Consider the following 19426-nt stretch of genomic DNA (forward strand, 5'->3'; position numbering starts at 1 on the left):
AATCAGAAACATGCAATCTTTTAGTAAGCCCTCTTGCGGGTTCCAGTGCATGTTAAAACTTGAGGACCATGACTCTATTTAAGCCACCCCTAAACCAGTGCACAACTTTTGCTTATGTAGCATGCCATAATACTTTTTGTTTTAGGCTGCTTCTGTATTTTCTCTTTAATCTGTGACAATTAAGGTACTACTAATTAAGTAGGTACCTATAATTAGGTACTACTAATTAAGGTAAGGTATAAGGTACACATTTACCATTATCACAAACCAGGCTGAAGCATGTTGGAGCTCATGTGGATGATCTAGAATATGCTTATGATTATTTTGTGATTACCATGCAAGTGAAAATTAAAAATTAAAAACTTTCTCAAGGATCCTTGAGAATATTTCAGAATATTCTGGCTTTAGAAACATTAACCTAAATCTTTTCTATAGAGAGAACTCCAAATGTCTTTTTTTATAAGTTTTTATTTAAATTCCAGTTAGTTAACATACAATGTAATATTAGTTTCAGGCGTATAATATACTGATGAATCACCTGGTGCTCATCACAACAAATGCACTCCTTAATCCTCAGCACCTATTTCTCTTTCCTCACCCATCTCCCCTCTGGCAACCATCAATTGTTTTCAGTCATTGAGAGTCTTTCTTGGTTTGCCTCTCTCTTTTTTTTTGCCCCTTTGCTCTTTTGTTTCTTAAATTCCACCTATGAGTAAAATCGTATGGTATTTGTCCTTCTTTGACTGACTTATTTCACTTAGCATAATAGTCTCTAGCTCCATCCATGTCACTGCAAAGAGAACTCCATACTTCTGTTGAGTTTCAGAATGATTAGTTCTGCTTGGATTACCATAATGCAGCTTAGAATGGCCCATTTAACCATTTTGGGAGACTCTACATACAGTTCAGATTCTTCTGAGATGGTTTTGCTAATCTCTGGATCCCGAAACCTCCACAATCTCCTCTTTGTATTAAGGAAATAGTGCTGTATGTGCCAGGAAGAAGCTGTGTATGGAGGGAACTTGGGGTTTGGCATCTGGAGACTTGGGATCCAGACCTGGTGCTGTCATTAACTTGTCTTCTGCCTGGGGGATTTAACTTCCTTAGCAACAGTTTTCTCATGTTCAGAACACAGATCAAGTAGCTTACCTGATAGGATTTTTTTTTGAGATTTAAATAAGATTCTATCTGGGAAATGCTTTATAATCAGCAAAGCATTGTGTGGATGTTTTTATTACTCTCAAAATATGTGTCCTACCTAACGACTACCTTATATGCTTGAATATAAAGTGAACCCAAATATATGACATTTTTCTATTTTATCAATGAGATGATTCCATAAAACCTTTTAAGGGGCTAACTTAGATATATAAACCTTTAGGCATATGGATAAACACTGTAAATGAAAATTTTAAATCATGAAATATATTAATTTATTTTATTAATTTATTTTTTAAAGATTTTCTTTATTAATGAGAAACAGAGAGAGAGACAGAGAGAGAGAGAGGCAGACACATAGGCAGAGGGAGAAATAGGCTCCATGCAGGAAGCCTGATGTGGGACTTGATCCCGGATCCCAGGATCATGCCCTGAGCCGAAGGCTGACAGTCAACTACTGAACCATCCAGGGATCCTGAAATATATTAATTTAATATTGCTTTTTACCCACTAACACATAATAAAATGATTTTATTCAATATTTAAATGCATCTTTAACATAAATATCTTTGTTGTTACTAAAGCCATTTTGTGCATCCTGTAGCAGTTTCTCAGAGCACATCTTCACTTCTATCTAAGTTGATCGAAATACAGAAATATTTAAATTATGTATATGATGCTTTATATCAAGGGTTAGCAAAGGGCCAAATAACCACATTTTGTAAATAAAGTTTTATTGGTACACAGGCATGCCCATTCATTACAAATTGTCTGGCTGCTACAGTGGCAAAGTTGAATAGTTGTGACGGAGACCATATGGTCCTCCAGGCCAAAAATACTTAGTATCTGGCCCTTTATATAATAAATTTACTGATCCATGCTATATGTGATGCTCTCACTGGAAATTTTATCCCAAATGCAAAGACCTCACATAACTGTGGGATCTTTAAAGTGTTTATAGTGTTATCTAACATGTGCAATATAAGGTGTTGAATTTTTTTTCTTTTTTGGTGGGGGGAGCCAATTCATTAGATCTCTAAATATCCAAAACTATCATTGGTTGATGTCATTTTAAGTTAATCCATCTTCTCCAAACAGTGCTGTGTGTGTGTGTGTTGTTGTTGTTGTTGTTGTTGTTTTTTAAAGATTTCGGGATCCATGGGTGGCTCAGCGGTTTAGCGCCTGCCTTTGGCCCAGGGCGCGATCCTAGAGACCCAGGATTGAGTCCCACGTCCCTGCATGGAGCCTGCTTCTCCCTCTGCCTGTGTCTCTGCCTCTCTTCATTCATGAGAGACACAGAGAGAGAGAGAGAGAGAGAGAGAGAGAGAGAGGCAGAGACACAGGCAGAGGGAGAAGCAGGCTTCATGCAGGGAGCTCTACGTGGGACTTAGTCCTGGGTCCTCAGGATCAGGCCCTGGGCTGAAGGCGGCACTAAACCGCCGAGCCACCCAGGCTGCCGTAGTGCTTTGTGTTTTTAAGGGAATGGTTTCATAAGGACTCAAATACAAGGCAATTGACTATTTTCTGAGCAGTTTTTTAATTTCATGTTTCTGTCAGTGTTCTCATTGTATCTACAAATTGAATGCACAAAGCCTCAAATGTTACTAGTTTAAATTTCTGTATTATTAGTGTGGGATTTTTAGGTTTTTCATTAGAAATTAATTAGCTGCAGCTCTGGAGTGGGTGGGAAATTTCCTTTATATGTTTACAATTTTGTACTGTTTAAAATTTACCTAGGTGCAGCTATTTTCCTTTTTTCTTTTTTTTTTAAAGATTTTATTTATTTATTCATAGAGAAAGAGAGGCAGAGGGAGAAGCAGGCTCCATGCTGGGAGCCCGATGCAGGACTCGATCCCCGGTCTCCAGGATCACACCCCAGGCTGCAGGCAGCGCCAAACTGCTGGGGCTACCCTCTTTTTTTTTTTTTTTTAAGATTTATTTATTTATGAGAGACACAGACTGAGAGACAGAGGCAGAGACACAGGCAGAGGGAGAAGTAGGCTCCTTGCAGGGAGCTCAGTGTGGGACTTGAACCTGGATCCTGGGATCACGACCTGAGCCAAAGACAGGCGCCCAACCCACTGAGCCACCCAGGCATCTCGCTATTTTTCAATTAAAATAAAAAACTAGGGATCCCTGGGTGGCGCAGCGGTTTAGCGCCTGCCTTTGGCCCAGGGCGCGATCCTGAAGACCCGGGATCGAATCCCACGTCAGGCTCCCGGTGCATGGAGCCTGCTTCTCCCTCTGCCTGTGTCTCTGCCTCTCTCTCTCTCTGTGACTATCATAAATAAATTAAAAAAAAAAATTTTATAAAAAAAAAATAAATAAATAAAATAAAATAAAATAAAAAACTATGTGGGAGAAGAAAAAATATATATATTAGAAGTATATATGTATTAGAAGAAAAAAATATATATATTAGAAGAAAAATATATATATTAGAAGAAAAATATATATTAGAAATATATATTAGAAATATGTATATTAGAAATATATATATATATATACACACACACACACACACACACATATATGAATATATAGGGGATCCCTGGGTGGCTCAGCGGTTTGGCGCCAGCCTTTGGCCCAGGGCGCGATCCTGGAGTCCTGGGATCGAGTCCCGCGTCGGGCTCCTGGCATGGAGCCTGCTTCTCCCTCTGCCTGTGTCTCTGCCTCTCTCTCTCTCTCTCTCTCTATCATAAATGAATAAATAAAAAATCTTAAAAAAAAAAAAAAAAAGAATATATATATTAGACAGAGAGAGGCAGAGACACAGGCAGAGGGAGAAGCAAGCTCCATGCAGGGAGACCAATGTGGGACTTGATCCTGGGTCGCCAGGATCACTTCCTGGACCAAAGGCAGGCGCTCAACTGCTGAGTCACCCAGGCGTCCCAAGCAGGAGAATATTTAAAAAGAAAAAATTAATATTAACTAGCAATAGGCATCTTAGGTTCTCCTCGGACCTTGGAGCAATTAGTTTTATGATTAACATTTGGTTATGTGTATAGCAAGGAGAATGTAGGACAGGAAGAGAAGAAGTTTAATAGACGGGATGGAAACTATGATCTGTTGTCAGGTTCCAGGAAATGTGAGAGGTACAACATTTACTGTCCTTATTCTTGGCTCTCGAGAGGGAAATTTGGAAATACAAATTTTATTCCTGAGGTATATATAGTGGAAAGATAAACTAAATGCTTATAAGCATAATTGAGTAGTTATGCATATTTTTCACTGTTGATGTCCAACTATATCTTAAAAAAAAAAAGAAAAGGATTACTACCAGTGGATCTGGGATTTATATAAAGTTTTAATTAATTTCATTTAAATTTAAGAGAGGCAGTGCACTACATGCTCCTCTTCCTTTTATTCTATTGAACAAAAAACTTTAGTTGATGTTATCTTTAGCTTTTAAAAATGTGGTTAGAAATTATAAAATCAGATGAGTTTTTGCATCCTTAAAGATTTTATAACTAAAGAGAGGTAACACAGAAAATTGGAAGGTTATTCTCTAAAATGATGGAAATAGCCAAATTGACCTCAAAAGATAGAAATCTAAGAATGATCATTTACAAAAGAAATTACAACTGTAAACCCAAATTAAGCTGGGAGGGCAGCCCCTCTTAAAATAAATACGAGTTTTGTAATACCTAGAACAAGAAGTCATATTTAGCATCCTACTCCAGGTATTGACATACCTGCTTCCCTCCCAACTTTTGTGTAATGCGGAATAGGTTTAACTCTCCTTTTTTACATGAAACCATTGTGAACATTTCTTATATTTGCCAAATATAATATCTTTCTTGTGAAAGAAAGCATAATGGCTTTTGATAATTCTCTGGGGTAAGGGGATGGAAACAAATTGTGTGGTCACTTCTGTTGTTAAATGGATATAAAGAGAGCAAGGGAAGGTGAAGGTAGATAACTGCTTATTGATCAGTAGGAGTAATAAAATATAGGAGCTTTATTGTTTGAACTAAATTACCTCATGAGGTTCCTTCCCCATATTACAAATATGTGACTCTATTACAGGAGAAAATGTCCACCTTGGTTCTGGTGATGGGCAGCCCAAAGATTCTGGGCCCCTTCCTCAAGTGGAAAAGAAGCTCAAATGTACAGTTGAAGGCTGTGACCGGACATTTGTGTGGCCAGCTCACTTCAAGTACCATCTCAAAACGCATCGGTGAGCCTATCTGAGGTTCCATACTTGGAGCTCAAGAACATTGGTGCTGCTGGAGGAGCTTGTCCCCCAATTGACAAATTAAAGGGAAGCAAGGGTTCCAGTTAGCTTTTGATTAAGATGACTTTTGTTCTTATTTTATTTTAGACAGTGAGCTGGAGCTGGGGGAGAGGCAGACTCCCTGCTAAGCAGGGAGCCCAATGTGGGGCTTGATCCCAGGACCCTGGGATCATGACCTGAGCCAAAGGCAGATGCTTAAATGACTGAGCTCCCCAGGCACCCTGTCTTTTGTTCTTTAATAGAAAGGTTTGCATTGTCTCATTTACCTCATTTTTCACAAATACTTAATAAGACATTTGGCACCTAAGCATCTTAGAGCAAGAGCTCTGGAATCTCATTATAAAATATAATTTCTTGGAAAACTTAATATATATATATAAGCATGGGTGTCACTCATAAACCTTTGAAATCAGTACTCAGGAAGTAAGGCGTGGGGCACCTGGCTGGCTTAGTTGGTAGAACAGGCAACTTTTGATCTTGGGGTTGTGAGTTTAAGCCCCATGCTGGGTATAGAGATTACTTAAAAAAAAAAAAGGAAGTAAGGCCTAGGGTTTTAATAAACAGATGTGGTTTTAACAAACTTCAGATGTGATTTTGGTATATTCATTCAGGTTTGGGATTTACTGTCTGCTTTGAGAGGCAATAGGAGCTTTGACTTATACTCTTTAGCAAAGAGCATTTTCAGGTATTGTTGCTTATGTGATTTTTTTTTTTTTTTTCCAGAAATGATCGCTCTTTCATCTGTCCTGCAGAAGGCTGTGGGAAAAGCTTCTATGTGCTGCAGAGGCTGAAGGTGCATATGAGGACCCATAATGGGGAGAAGCCCTTCATGTGCCCCGAGTCTAGCTGTGGTAAGCAGTTCACCACAGCTGGAAATCTGAAGAACCACTTGCGCATCCATACAGGTGTGTGCAACTCCAATATTCCTGTAGGCAATCTACTCCTTGTGTTCAGGGTTTGCTTGCCTATCCTTGGGAAAGGCTCTGAGGTGGGAAAAGAAATGAAGGTCTAGGATTGTTGCTAGGACTCTGAGGATGGAATTTCTTCTTTTCACATGCTTCATGGTACTTTTCAGTTAATGCAGTACCATTTATTGACCTTTCACCTGTGTGTGAGGAATGGACAGTGTTTATTTCTGACTGTAGGAGATTAGAGAATAGGAAAGGATATCAGGCTTTCTCTGATAACTAGGATATGATGAGATATGGACAAAATCAGTATTTCCAAATATCTTCGAACGTTACACAGTTGTAATTTTGGTCAGTAATATTTATTGAATGACACAGACCATACAGAGCCTCTTTTAGCCACTAACTGGGATAGAGTATGGGGGGAAATACAAAAGCTAAGATGAATCCCTGACTTTGAAGAGTTTGCTTTTTGGTAGAGAGAACCTCACAACGTGAGAAGCAGAATGAAAAGTGACTTGATCTGGAGCGAATAGCATGTTAATATCAAAGGAGCAAAATACAGATACCCTGACTCTCATTCTAAGAGTTTAAGAGTGACTTTCCAAGCCACTTGGCCTGAAATGTGCTAAGTCTCTTGTTAGAGCTTAATCACTGAACTGAGACCAGTCTCTTAGGATGTGTAACTGTTCTTCCTCACTTTCTTGCCACTTCTTTGTCTCTTCTTTCTTCTTACATTGCTAAAATGACAGTAGGTACAATTAAAGGGCATTGAAAAGTGAAATCCCAGCTGAAGCTCCAGGCATATCCCTGGGATTCCTGCTGGATTATGTTACGACTGGATATGTTTTAGGGCAGAATAGCTCTGTTCTCTGCTTTTTCTGTGAGAGTGAACTATGCTTGCTCCAAGAAGCACTTTGAACAAGGAACAAGAAAAACATCTAGCAAACTAGTTGGGGGAAGAAGTAGAATCCACCATGCCTTATTGTTGAATTCATTAACGCCTTCATCCTCGCGCTGCTCATTCTCTTTGTAGATTTGATAAAACTGAACATCTTAAAATGCTTTCTTTTACTGTGGATTATGACCTTATTTTCTCTCTTCATTCTAGTTCCTGCTAGCTTTCCCTTGTTAATCTCCCTAATTGCTCACCATTTCCAGAACTTCTCATCTCTCCCACCACAGTCTCATGGTGCATTGTCATTGTTTCTCCCTGGTTGCCTCACAGATCCCAGTTGCCAGAATTCATATAAAAATAAAAGTTAGGGGGCACCTGGGTGGCTCAGATGGTTAAGCGTCTGCCTTCATCTTAGGTCATGATCTCCAGGTCCTGGATTGAGCCCCATGAGGGACTCTTGGCTCAATAGGGAGTCTGCTTCTCTGTCTGCCTCTCCCTCTGCTCATGCTCTCTCTCTCTCTCTCTCTCTCTCTCTCTGTATCTCTCTGTCTCAAATAATAAACAAAATCTTTAAAAACAAAGAAGCATTTATTGAGGCAATTTAGTATGTGTCAAGTACATTGTCTCATTTAATTCTCACGGATACTTTACATAGTAGATACTGTATTCATTAATGAAGAAGTAGGAGATTAGAGAGTTAAACAACTTGCCCAATGTTACACAGCTAGGAAATGGCAGAGTTGGGATTTGAATTCCGATTAGACTCCAAAGCTTTTAAAAGGATTTTGTTTTCAAATGCTGACAACTCAGTTTATCTCAGATGTCAAAAGTGACGGCAGATCTTTATTTGTAGTAGCCATAGTAATTAAAGCTACCAATTTCGATGGTTTACCATGAGGGCTATATGCCAGACACTATGCTGAATATATTTAACTTGTAGTATCTCAGTTCTCAAAGTAATCTTTTGAGATTGTATTATGTTAACTTTATTTATTTATCTATCTATCTATCTATTTATTTATTTATTTATTTATTTATTTTTAACTTTATTTTTTAAGATTTATTTATTTCAAAGAGAGTTGGGGAGGGGCAGAGGGAAAGAAGCAGACTTGCTGCTGAGCAGTGCATGGGCGGGACTGGGGGGGTGGGGGTGGGGGCTTGATCCCACCACCCTGAAATCATGATCTGAGCCAAAATCAAAAGTTGGACGCTCGGGATCCCTGGGTGGCGCAGCGGTTTGGCGCCTGCCTTTGGCCTAGGGCGCGATCCTGGAGACCCAGGATCGATTCCCACGTCGGGCTCCCGGTGCATGGAGCCTGCTTCTCTCTGCCTGTGTCTCTGCCTCTCTTTCTCTCTCTGTGACTATCATAAATAAATAAAAATTAAAAACAAAAAAAACAAAAAAAACAAAAGTTGGACGCTCAACCAAGCCACCCAGGTGCCCTAGAATTCTTCCCTTTCTCAAATACGTATAGCACTCTTTTGTACAGGAATTTATATTAAAATTATTTATAAATACATTTATCTCTGTCATACTAGTCTGTGACCTTCAGATAGGAACTGCATCTGATTTTTTTTTCACTTTTTATTTTGAAATAATTAACAGTTTCATGAGAAGTTGCAAAATTAGTACAGAGTTGTGTTGTGTGCCTTATGCAGCTTCCTCAAAAAGTGACATCTTCTGTAGCCACAGTACAATATCAAAACCAGAAAGTTAATAGTACTATCAGTCTGTGCACCTTATTTAGTTTTTACCATGCATCTTTGATTTTTAGAAGAACAATGTAATATTGTAGACAGCACAAATTACAGAGAAGCCCAAAGAAGAAAGGAAATCATCCATAATAGCACCATCCATCAGGATGTAACTACCTTTAGCATATTGTCACAGATTTTACTTTGTACCTCTGACTGAATATCTGTTTTCATTTGTTTGCTTAATACAGTGGGACTATGTAAAATAGTAAAATATTTCATAACCTTTAAAAATCTGTACTTTTTAGTGGATTTAGAAACTGAATCATAAAGAGGATTGGTATAAGGTAAAAATCCTGACAGCATATTCGGTGTAATCTTGATACCATTAAAAGGGATAGGATCACTGAAGAAGGTAGATCATTGTAGCTGGTGCTCAGCCCTTGAGCCAGGAAGAAGGAAGTGTGATGCTCAGAGGTAGTCACTCTAAAGAAGAGGACAGGGCTGTCTGGTTGGCAGGCTTCTAGGAGACCACTGAGAGATGGCGCTTGCTGGATAGATAGCCCTGCTGAAGCTGCATTCATTGCCTGAATTCAAGAAAAGTCAAGCAAGTCACCGGAAACAGGATAAGGTTAATGCGAAAAGAGAGTAATGGATAGCCAGCTCATCAGAAGACTCTAACTCATTTTCTGTCTCTAGGAGAGAAGCCTTTCCTTTGTGAAGCCCAAGGATGTGGCCGTTCCTTTGCTGAGTATTCTAGCCTGCGGAAACATTTGGTGGTTCACTCAGGTACTAGACCTCTTTCAGTCATTGATTGCAGGGAAGGTAGAGAACCAAAAGGGTGAAAGGGTGGGAGGGGGGGTGGTATAAAGAAATCTAGAAAGAAACAAAGTGTCCAACATAAAGTTTGCTCCTCCTCATGACAGAATCAGAAGTCAAGGCTCTTAATAATTGTATTAAAAGGATTATATAATCAAGGGGGGGGGAACCTAATGGCTTTATTTTCAGCAGAGCCATTGATTGAGTTGCTTTCTAATCCAGAGCTTTTCTGAAGAGATCAGCAAATTTATTTGGCATTATGTTGGGTGCTTTATAAGTTACATGGATATGGCCCATGGAGGTTACTCAAGAGCAGAGACTTGCCAAGACAGAATGAACTCAGAGTGGAGAGAGATTCTAGAATGGAATAAAGTAATTGTTCAAATAGTTAGCTATGGGAAGTATAGGGCAGCCAGAACAGGGGGAGTGAAGAGAAGGAACTGGAAATTATTTATGATGAGGACAGCAAAGCAATTCAGTGGGAGCAAGGGAGTTGGAGAGGTGTAATCAATCAGGGATGTGAATTTCAGAGTTGAGTTCTTACCTGATGACAATTTCTAAATAGAAAGTGGCAAACTGTTGTTAACCTGTGGGTTAGATGTAGACTTTCAGGTATGTTTTGCTTGGCTTGTAGAGTATTTTTATTTTATTTTAATTTTATTATATAAAATTATGTCAAACATATGTAAGAGTAGAGAAAATAAGGACATTTTCTTATATAACAACAGTGCTGTTACCATACCTTTCAGAATTAACAATTCCTTGGATTTATCTCATACCCAGTCCATGTTTCGTTTTTTTGCAGTTGTCTCAAAAATGTCTTTTAAAGTGGGTTTGTTTAGATCAGGATCCAATAAGGTTTAATGATTATTTTATTTTATTTTATTTTTTTTAATTTTTATTTATTTATGATAGTCACAGAGAGAGAGAGAGAGAGAGAGAGAGAGAGAGAGGGGCAGAGACATAGGCAGAGGGAGAAGCAGGCTCCATGCACCGGGAGCCTGACGTGGGATTCGATCCTGGGTCTCCAGGATCACGCCCTGGGCCAAAGGCAGGCGCTAAACCGCTGCGCCACCCAGGGATCCCTGATTATATTATTTTAATTATTATACTTAGTAAGTCATCTTTAAATCTGTCTATACTCACTTTTTTTTGTGCTGTAAACTTATTGCACAACATAGTTGGATTTTATAAAATGTCCCACATTCTAGATTTGCTGGTTTGCTTCCTTTTATATCATTTAACTTGTTCCCCTAGATTTCCTAAATGAAGGTAAGTCCTAAAAGCTTCAAATGTTCAAAGATTTTGCAAGGATGTTTTATAGATGGTCATATGTGTCTGATTTTGTATCATCAGGAGGGACACAGTGCTTGGCTATTGGAATTCATCAGTGGGTTCAGGTGGTTAACACTGTGATCTTCACATTGTAAAGATCCCTAGCACCTTTTGCTTTATGATTTCATTTCTGAGTGATGCTTGAATAGGTTATTTCATTAGGGTTGTAAAACAGTGGTTTTCTAATTCTTTAATTCTGTTCACATCAGCTGGAATTTTCTGTGTATAATAGGTCTCTTCTCTATCCCCTAGGTCTGTTTGGTAATTTGCACAGGAAAGGGAAGAAAAATGTGTGATCATTTTCTTTTCATTTCATTTAATTATTTTCAAAATAAGAAACCGGTGTTCTTGTTTCTTCTAGTGAATGCATGGGTTTCTATATAGTCACTGTATGTTAATCCATTATAGTTCTCTTTTAACAGCTTTTTTTTTTTTTAACAGCTTTTTTGATGTCTAATGCATATACCTTAAAAATTCATGCATTGTAAGCATACAAATCAGTGATAGAAAGTATATAGAATTGTACAGTCACTGCCACAATCAAGTTTTAAAACACCTCTCACACCAGAAAGTTCCTTTGTGCCCTCTGGTTGTCCGTTCCTACTCCTGACCCCAGATCCAGGTTACTACTGCTCAGCTCTCTCCAAATAGGGTTTGCCTATTCTGGACAGTTTCTGGCCATTTCACTTAACTTTGGCCACCTCCTAATCCCCTGTAGGCACCTGTTTCTGACCCCAGCTCTAAGTGTGGCTATCCGAGCAGGTGGAAGGCAGATTGAGTTTTGGACTTGAGGACACAGAGGCTTTATATCTCCTCTGTAAAACCTGGCTACAGGTTACTGTGTAGAAGAACTGCCGGATTAAAGGCTGACAACTGTGAGACTGGTGGCAGGATGTGTAATAAGCGGGTATTATGAACCCAGGATTGGAATCCTTGAGAATGGTACATGTTCTGGAGGTCCATGGAAAACTATATCTGGAAATGGAAGGAAATATTCTATGTGGCTGCTATGATCTGCTACCAAAGAGGTTGTGAAGACAGCAGCACAGTGGGTCTCGAAAGGATAGGGGTTGGGAGCAATGAGTGTGCTAAGCTATCCTTGTGAACTCTCCCTGCCTTCCCTGGTGGATGTAGGTTTTGAGGCTAGGGATCTCCAAGGCTGGGTAGAGAATAGGAGAAGGAAAAGCCTCTTCTCATTATCTGAGCTTCTCTGTCCAGGTCTTGAGTCCATTTTCTTGCTTTAGAATGTACCCTGTTTTTTTGGCTATCCTCTCTTAACCTGCTCTCTGTTTCAGGAGAGAAGCCTCATCAGTGTCAGGTCTGTGGAAAGACCTTCTCTCAGAGTGGGAGTAGGAATGTGCACATGAGAAAGCATCACTTGCAGCTGGGAGCAGCTGGGAGTCAAGAGCAGGAGCAAACTGGTGAGGAGAGAGGGTGGAGTGGAGGGTTCTACCTTCTGGGCTCAAATAGCCAAATAACTGGCCTATCTGGTTATTTGGAAATTTTCAGATTCTGTGCTGGGGAGTGAGACCTGGTCTCATTTGATGGACTGGTGGTTTCCAAATGTAGCCATACAATAAAGTCTGTGAGCTTTTAAAAACATATATTTGTATTGTTTGTCCACCCCTTACCCCCAAATAAAACAAAACAGTAAGTCTGATAAATGAGATTATTTGGGAGTAAGATCCCAGAATCTGTAGTTTTGAAGCTTCCCTAGTGAGTTTGATGGTAACTAGTGCTGATCCATGAACCAGCATTTGAGTATTACTGTGATAAAGATTTCTATAAGACAAAAGTTTAAACATTTTTTTACCTATCAGTCATGATTCCCTTTTTACCTTCACTTAAATTTGGTAACTCATTTTTATTATTGTATTTCCATGTCTAACTTTAATCAGTTATTTCATTCCAAATACTCCTTTCCAAGGATGCATCTGTCCCATTGCCTATATTAATTCTCCACCTGTTGATCACAGGCAAGGATATTTATCTGTGAGGCTCCACTCTTCCCTTCTAGGTTTATTCTTGCTCCCTAAAAGTAGATAGCATCCAAGATACAAATTAACTTCCAGTTCTGAGAGGAAAGGCCAGCTTCCTGTGAAGGAAAACAGGAACCCGGCACAGCCTTGCCTGCTGCATGTCTCTCACATCCTGTTCTCTGTGCAGCTGAGCCACTCATGGGCACTAGTTTGCTTGAAGAGGCCTCAGTAACCAGTAAAAACCTGGTGCCTATGAATTCCCAGCCCAGCCTTGGTGGAGAGTCCTTGAATCTACCAAATACCAATTCTATCCTAGGAGTTGATGATGGTAAGACTTTCAACTCTCCTTTATTTGGGGAAAATGGGCTGCAACTAGGGACTAAGGAATGGGATTGTCTCCAAAATGGAGGTTTTCATTAATTTCATTTCTTGTGAGTAGCTGTGGTATGATTGAGTGGCATTTGTGTTCTTTGTCTCTGGGATGTATAAGTGAATCTGTTAAAAAAAAAAATACTTTTTATTTTGTTGAACAGATGATGTAACAAAAGAATAAAGAGAAAAAATTTTAAGAAAATTATCCATAATCCTAGCATCCTAGCCCAACTATTTCTATCTTTCCTGTTGCAGTTATGGAAGAACTTAACTTTTAAAACATTTAAACAGAACATAACCAGGTTTTACAGAGGAGATATAAAGCAATTTCTCCATACCTTCAAAAGCCATATCTTCTGGAGAAAAGAAAGGGCTCTCTAGGAAACAGTTGCTCCTCTCTGGTATAGAAATTTCACCCAAGTTACACAGGCCAGGCCCTCTTCTCTGAAAAACTTAACAGGTGAGGTCAGCATGCATTTATTCAGTGCCTACTGTGTGCCTGGCACCATGGGAAAGATAAAAGTAGAAAACAGGGACCTTAAAATGTAGTTGAGAAATCAAAACTTAAATATGGGAAATGACAGAGTGAATAGAAGATAGCATATAAGTAAATGTTAAATTGCACAGTATAGTCTGGAAGACCAGTATATGTTGAAAGCCCCATAAAAGAAACTTTGTAATTTATTAGAGGCCTAAGTAGTTTATGTATAAACTGTCCAGAAGATTTTGACGGTGATCCCACATGAAGTCCCAGATCTTGTGTTTGAGTTACTCGTATCCCACTCGGGCAGTTTTGTGTATCAGTGACCGTGTTTGTGTAACTTCTGTGTGGAGCCTACAAGGCCCCGAGTCTGCTTCCACAACAAGCCTCCTTGCTTTCGTCATGTGATACTAGCAGATAGTTGAAGCATGAGACACAGAAATTGCATGGAACTGCTTTGCCATTCTTAAGGAAGAAAGTCTCAAGGGAGGAAGGGACACCGGTTAGGAACTTTGAAGCCCGATTTAAATTCTTAACTTCTGCACAGTGTGCTGTTTATATCGTTGGTGGCCGCGTTAAGGGTTGGCTGTGCTCCCCTGATTTGCCTGCCCAGGCAGCTTTTGCCCTGTTCCATGCACGGCTAATCCAGCTAACAGTGCTAAAGCCACACTACTCCAAATTGGTATATTGAAAAACGGTCAACTCTTATATATCAAAATTTCTTGCCTTTTCTTCCTATTCCTCTTTTGTAGTACTTTCCAGATTCACTGGTAATGATTATCAGACAGGAATTAATTTGGAAGAAGTATAGGAATATGGGTTTTCCAGGGAACAGTTTTTAGTGTTCTTAATGAGAGACTTGATAATGCAGGTAGGAGTATCTGTGGATTCACTTTTAATTGAAGCATTTCTGCCATTTCAGAGGTGCTTGCTGAAGGATCCCCACGTCCTCTGTCTTCAGTGCCTGATGTGACACATCACTTGGTGGCCATGCAGTCAGGGAGGCAGTCATATGAAGTTTCTGTCTTAACTGCTGTAAATCCACAGGAGGTAAATCTATCTCTTGCCCTTACTTTGTTTCTGTGGAGACTAATGTGGACGGTGATTGGGAATCTAGTTTAGAAGATCTGAAAATTACTCCAATTTCCCTTTCCTGGAAACTTAGACTAGAATATCTTACTTTAAGCTAAGCATGGGTCCAGCTTAACTTAAGCTTGATTGTTAGGGTCTCCTGGATTGGGAGACTGGTCCCTCATCGGCTGGGTCTCAGCTTTAATTTCCTTTATATACATACCTTACTGAATGATATCTGCTCCTACTGTTCTCTGCCTATGACATGAGGATACTGCTTTTATTTTAGAAAGAACATAATATCCTGGACCAAGTGGTCCTTGAGCAAAAAAGATAGTGACAAAATCATTGAAAATAATCATTGTTCATTTTGTTAGGGTCGTATGTCTGGGAGATACCAGGCTGAACCAACTGGGTATATATAGGAATGTGTTCACTTGCTTATGGAATGAGAACCAGCATCTAAATCAGAGAAAGGTTTTAGGTTGACTCTAAGCATTCGCAACTCTACAGTCTTGGCTATAACCTAGAAAACAGAATGAAAGCCAGCTAGGCTTCTAGAATTTTAGGGTATTTTATTGACTTTTTGTCCTGGGAGTAGATAACTTCATGAGCTCTATGCATAAACTTTTGCCAAAACCCATTTATCCCAGATGCCTTTGTATTTTAGGATCTCTTACAGTGCTCTCCCGTCTTCTCCCGTCTTTTCATTATAACCTGAAACCACAAAATCAGCTCTTCCAGGATTCAGATGACTGCATCCTATGTTGAATATTCTGGATTATTCTGTAAGATCCCTGGGGATGCCCAGGATCTCAGGGCTCTGGACATGCATGTTAATGATTCTGCCAGAACCTTTCCTCATATTCATTGTTGTGACCCATTGTCTGAGTCTTGCTTATAGTATATTGAAGGTTTTGTTTTTGCTTTTGGTATCATTGGTTCTTTGCTAAGTCACCTTCTTCTGGCTACTGCTTTGGAACATACCTCACCAATGAAAGCTTCCTTTATTATTTCCTCTCTTTACTTACATATTTTAAAATATTTATTATGAAAGTTTTCCAGGCAGCCCAGGTGGCTCAACGGTTTAGTGCCTCCTTCCACCCAGGGCGTGATCCTGGAGACCCGGGATCGAGTCCCACATCGGGCTCCCGGCGTGGAGCCTGCTTCTCCCTCTGCCTGTGTCTCTGCCTCTCTCTCTCTCTGTCTCTCATGAATAAATGAATAAATCTTAAAAAAAAAAAAAAAAAGTTTTCCAGCAGTGTAGTGAGAAAGAGTATAGTGTAATGAACTCCTGTACCTATCCCCCAACTTCAACAGTTAACTTTCTGCTCTTCTTAGTTTACCTCTTCCTGCCTTATTTTTTTTTTTTTTTAAGATTTTATTTATTTATTCATGAGAGACAGAGAGAGGCAGAGACACAGGCAGAGGGAGAAGCAGGCTCCATGCAGGGAGCCTGACGTGGGACTCGATTCCAGGTCTCCAGGATCAGGCCCTGGACTGAAGGCGGTTCTAAACCCCTGAGCCACCTGGGCTGCCCTTTCCTGCTTACTTCTTGTTGCTGTTCTCTTTTTGCTGGAGTATTTAAAAGCAAATCACAGACATACCATTTCACTTGTAGATATTTCAGCATATACCTGTAACACATTTTTTCATAGCTATTGTATCTTTATCATACCCAACAAAATTAGCAATCATTTATTGATATCCTCGAATACTTATTAGCCTGTGTTCCTTTTTTTTCCTCAAAATGTCTTTTAATGGTTGATTGGTTTATTTTGGGGGGGGGGGGTTGATTGGTTTAAATTAGGATTCAAACAAGGCAGGTTCACTGTATTTGGTTAATAATTCTCTTAATTCTCTTTTATCTCTAATAGTCTTCCCCATCCCCTATTCCCCACTGCCGTTTTTTTCAGAATGACTATCTAAGGAACAAGAATTTCCCAGGTTCTAGTTTTGGCTGATTGATTCCTTTTTTTTTTTTTTTTTTTAAATCTATTTATTCATGAGAGAGACACACAGAGAAAGGCAGAGACACAGACAGAGGGAAAAGCAGGCTCCATGCAGGGAGCCTGATGTGGGACTCGATCTTCGGACCCCAGGATCACGCCCTGGGCTGAAGGTGGCGCTAAACCGCTGAGCCACCCAGGGATCCCTGATTCCTTTTTTTGTTTAATATATTTCTCTATCCACAGATTTCCTAAAAACTGGTAGTTAGGAGCTTAGAGTCATCTTTATGTTTTTTTGCCTTGGCAAGAATATTCTTTTTTTTTTTTTTTTTTTAAGGATTTTATTTATTTATTCATGAGAGAGAGAGAGGCAGAGACACAGGCAGAGGGAGAAGCAGTCTCCATGCAGGGAGCCTGACTTGGGACTCGATCCTGGGTCTCCAGGATCACTTCCTGGACCGAAGGTGGCTCTAAACCCCTGAGCCACCTGGGCTGCCCTTGGCAAGAGTATTTTTTAGGTATACTCTTGCTTTCTGTTAACAGCTCACAGCAGACATGATGTTTAGTTATACCTCTCTTACTGAGCTTAATGATTGACCAGTGGGTTACATAAAATTTTGGCAAACATTACTGATCATGGTCTAGATCAAATTTTTTTTATTAAAGCTTGCAAAATGGTGATATCCTAATTCCTTTTCTTTCTGCTTTTATGAACTGTGATTCTTCTTTAAAACAAAACAAAACAACTTTCTTTCATCAACTATTGGATTACTCTGAAACAGTCCAGAAAAATCATCTCCTTTTTTACCTAGTGGAAATTATTATCCTGACATAACCAATCCACAACACTCAACCTTTTCCTTTTTATATTTGAAACCTTGGAGCTTTTTTTTTCCTGTGCTGCTAAATACCTTTCTTTATTGAGTGAAGCATTTCAGATTTCCTCAAATAAATGCCATGTAGTTAACAGATACTACATCCCTAATGTGTGCAAGGCCCTCTGTTGGGTACTAAACAGTAATAAACAAAGTACAGTCTTTGCTTCAAAGAGCCTACAGTCAGACTTTGGACCTCTGCCTTTTACAGCTGTGCAAAATGGTCCCCTGGAGTTGTGCCTTACAGAGAGAATGGAAAGGGTGACAGGTCAATAAACTGGCAATTTTTATACAGTGTAGTAAATGCTAGTCGTGGGGGAAGTCAGGGAATAAGTTTGAGAGTTTAAGTTGAGACCTGAGGGATGAGTGGCAATTATCTTGATGGATATGTGGGAGGGATTAGAAGAAAATAACAAGCATAAAAGTAGCAATGTATACAAGGGCAGAAGGTGAGGGAGCAGGGAACCACCATGGAACCACAGAATGTTGAGTAGAATAAGTTGGAATGTGAAATGGAAAGTGAGAGCAGGAAAGAAAAGCTGGTTTCTCTCTTGAAGGGCCTTCAAGGACATGATCGTATCCTGGGGGCAGGCAGTAGGGAGCCATGCATGGTTTAAGTTGCCTAACGACATGGTTAGATTTGTATGTGCGAAAAGTCCAGTAATGGCACATTTGTTCCCCTTGGACCTACGCATGTGGGTCTTGGAATTGGCTTCAGAGTGTCCTTGTTTGGGTGATGCTTACTCACAGGCTCAGACACACATGATACCACTGACCACCTATAAAAAACAAAAGAAAACTCGACCTTCATCCCAGGAGGACACTAAGGGCATAAGCACCCAGTTTCATGATGGGAGCTCCAGACACTTAATAGAAAAATATTAACAACACAAAGGGGCAAGTGGTGTCAGTAGTGTAGCTGAAAATCTTAGACGATCACTTCTCCCTCATGGGTCGTCACATATTTACAAACACCTCTGAGCCTCACTTCTGTGTTTCCTTCACTATTAACTGTTATTTTCCTCTTATCACAGGCATTCCCACTACTCATCCCTCCTTTTCTTTATCACGGCAGGCCTACCACATCCTCTGATATCTTCATTTTTAAACCTACAAGCCCCTTAAGACTCCAGGTTTAGTCCTTTTCCTCATCTAAGCTCCTGGTTCTAACTGACCTTCTTTCAATGACTGAGGAATGTTGATTCCTTAGGGATTCACAGATAGAAGGATGTTTGTAATCCTTAAACCAACACATATCCATTTCAAATTCTGTTTTTGGAGATAATCACACATTGTAGATCAAACCTGTAAGAATCTACTGGTGCACTTCTACTTGGGCTCCTGTAAATATGCTCTAAAATAAACTTACAAAGAATATCAGATAATAACCAAACACATATCAGAAATTATCATGGGAGGGGCTCCTGGCTGGCTTAGTCAGTAGAGTATGGGACTCTGATCTTGGGGTGGTAAGTTCAAGCCCCATGTTAGGCATGGATATTACTTAATAAATAAATGACTCACACTTAAAAAAAGACTATCCTCTTAAAAAATGAAAAGAAATTATCGTGGGAAATATATCAAAACTACATCTTATTCAGATGGTTCAGATTGGACAGTTTTTGTCTTCCCCTCAGTGTTACCCAGTC

General features: G+C 39.6%; 1 protein-coding gene across 6 annotated transcripts in view; it reads left to right on the forward strand.

Annotated features, from left to right (window-relative positions):
* The window catches only part of ZNF410 (zinc finger protein 410), a 40959-nt gene that overhangs the window by 19642 nt on the left and 1891 nt on the right, over nt 1–19426 (forward strand). For 4 of the 6 annotated variants that reach the window (XM_049113703.1, XM_025443157.3, XM_049113705.1 and 1 more), the window contains 6 exons: nt 5188–5338; nt 6119–6300; nt 9596–9685; nt 12346–12471; nt 13217–13357; nt 14805–14932. In XM_049113703.1, the coding sequence (XP_048969660.1) occupies nt 5188–5338; nt 6119–6300; nt 9596–9685; nt 12346–12471; nt 13217–13357; nt 14805–14932 (818 nt within the window). Of the gene's footprint in view, nt 1–5187; nt 5339–6118; nt 6301–9595; nt 9686–12345; nt 12472–13216; nt 13358–13656; nt 13862–14804; nt 14933–19426 lie in introns of those variants that run through there. The other 2 variants (XR_007412715.1, XM_025443159.3) reach the window with 2 other exon arrangements.

This window comes from Canis lupus, chromosome 8 (assembly GCF_003254725.2).
Source record: "Canis lupus dingo isolate Sandy chromosome 8, ASM325472v2, whole genome shotgun sequence".
Taxonomy (NCBI): domain Eukaryota; kingdom Metazoa; phylum Chordata; class Mammalia; order Carnivora; family Canidae; genus Canis; species Canis lupus.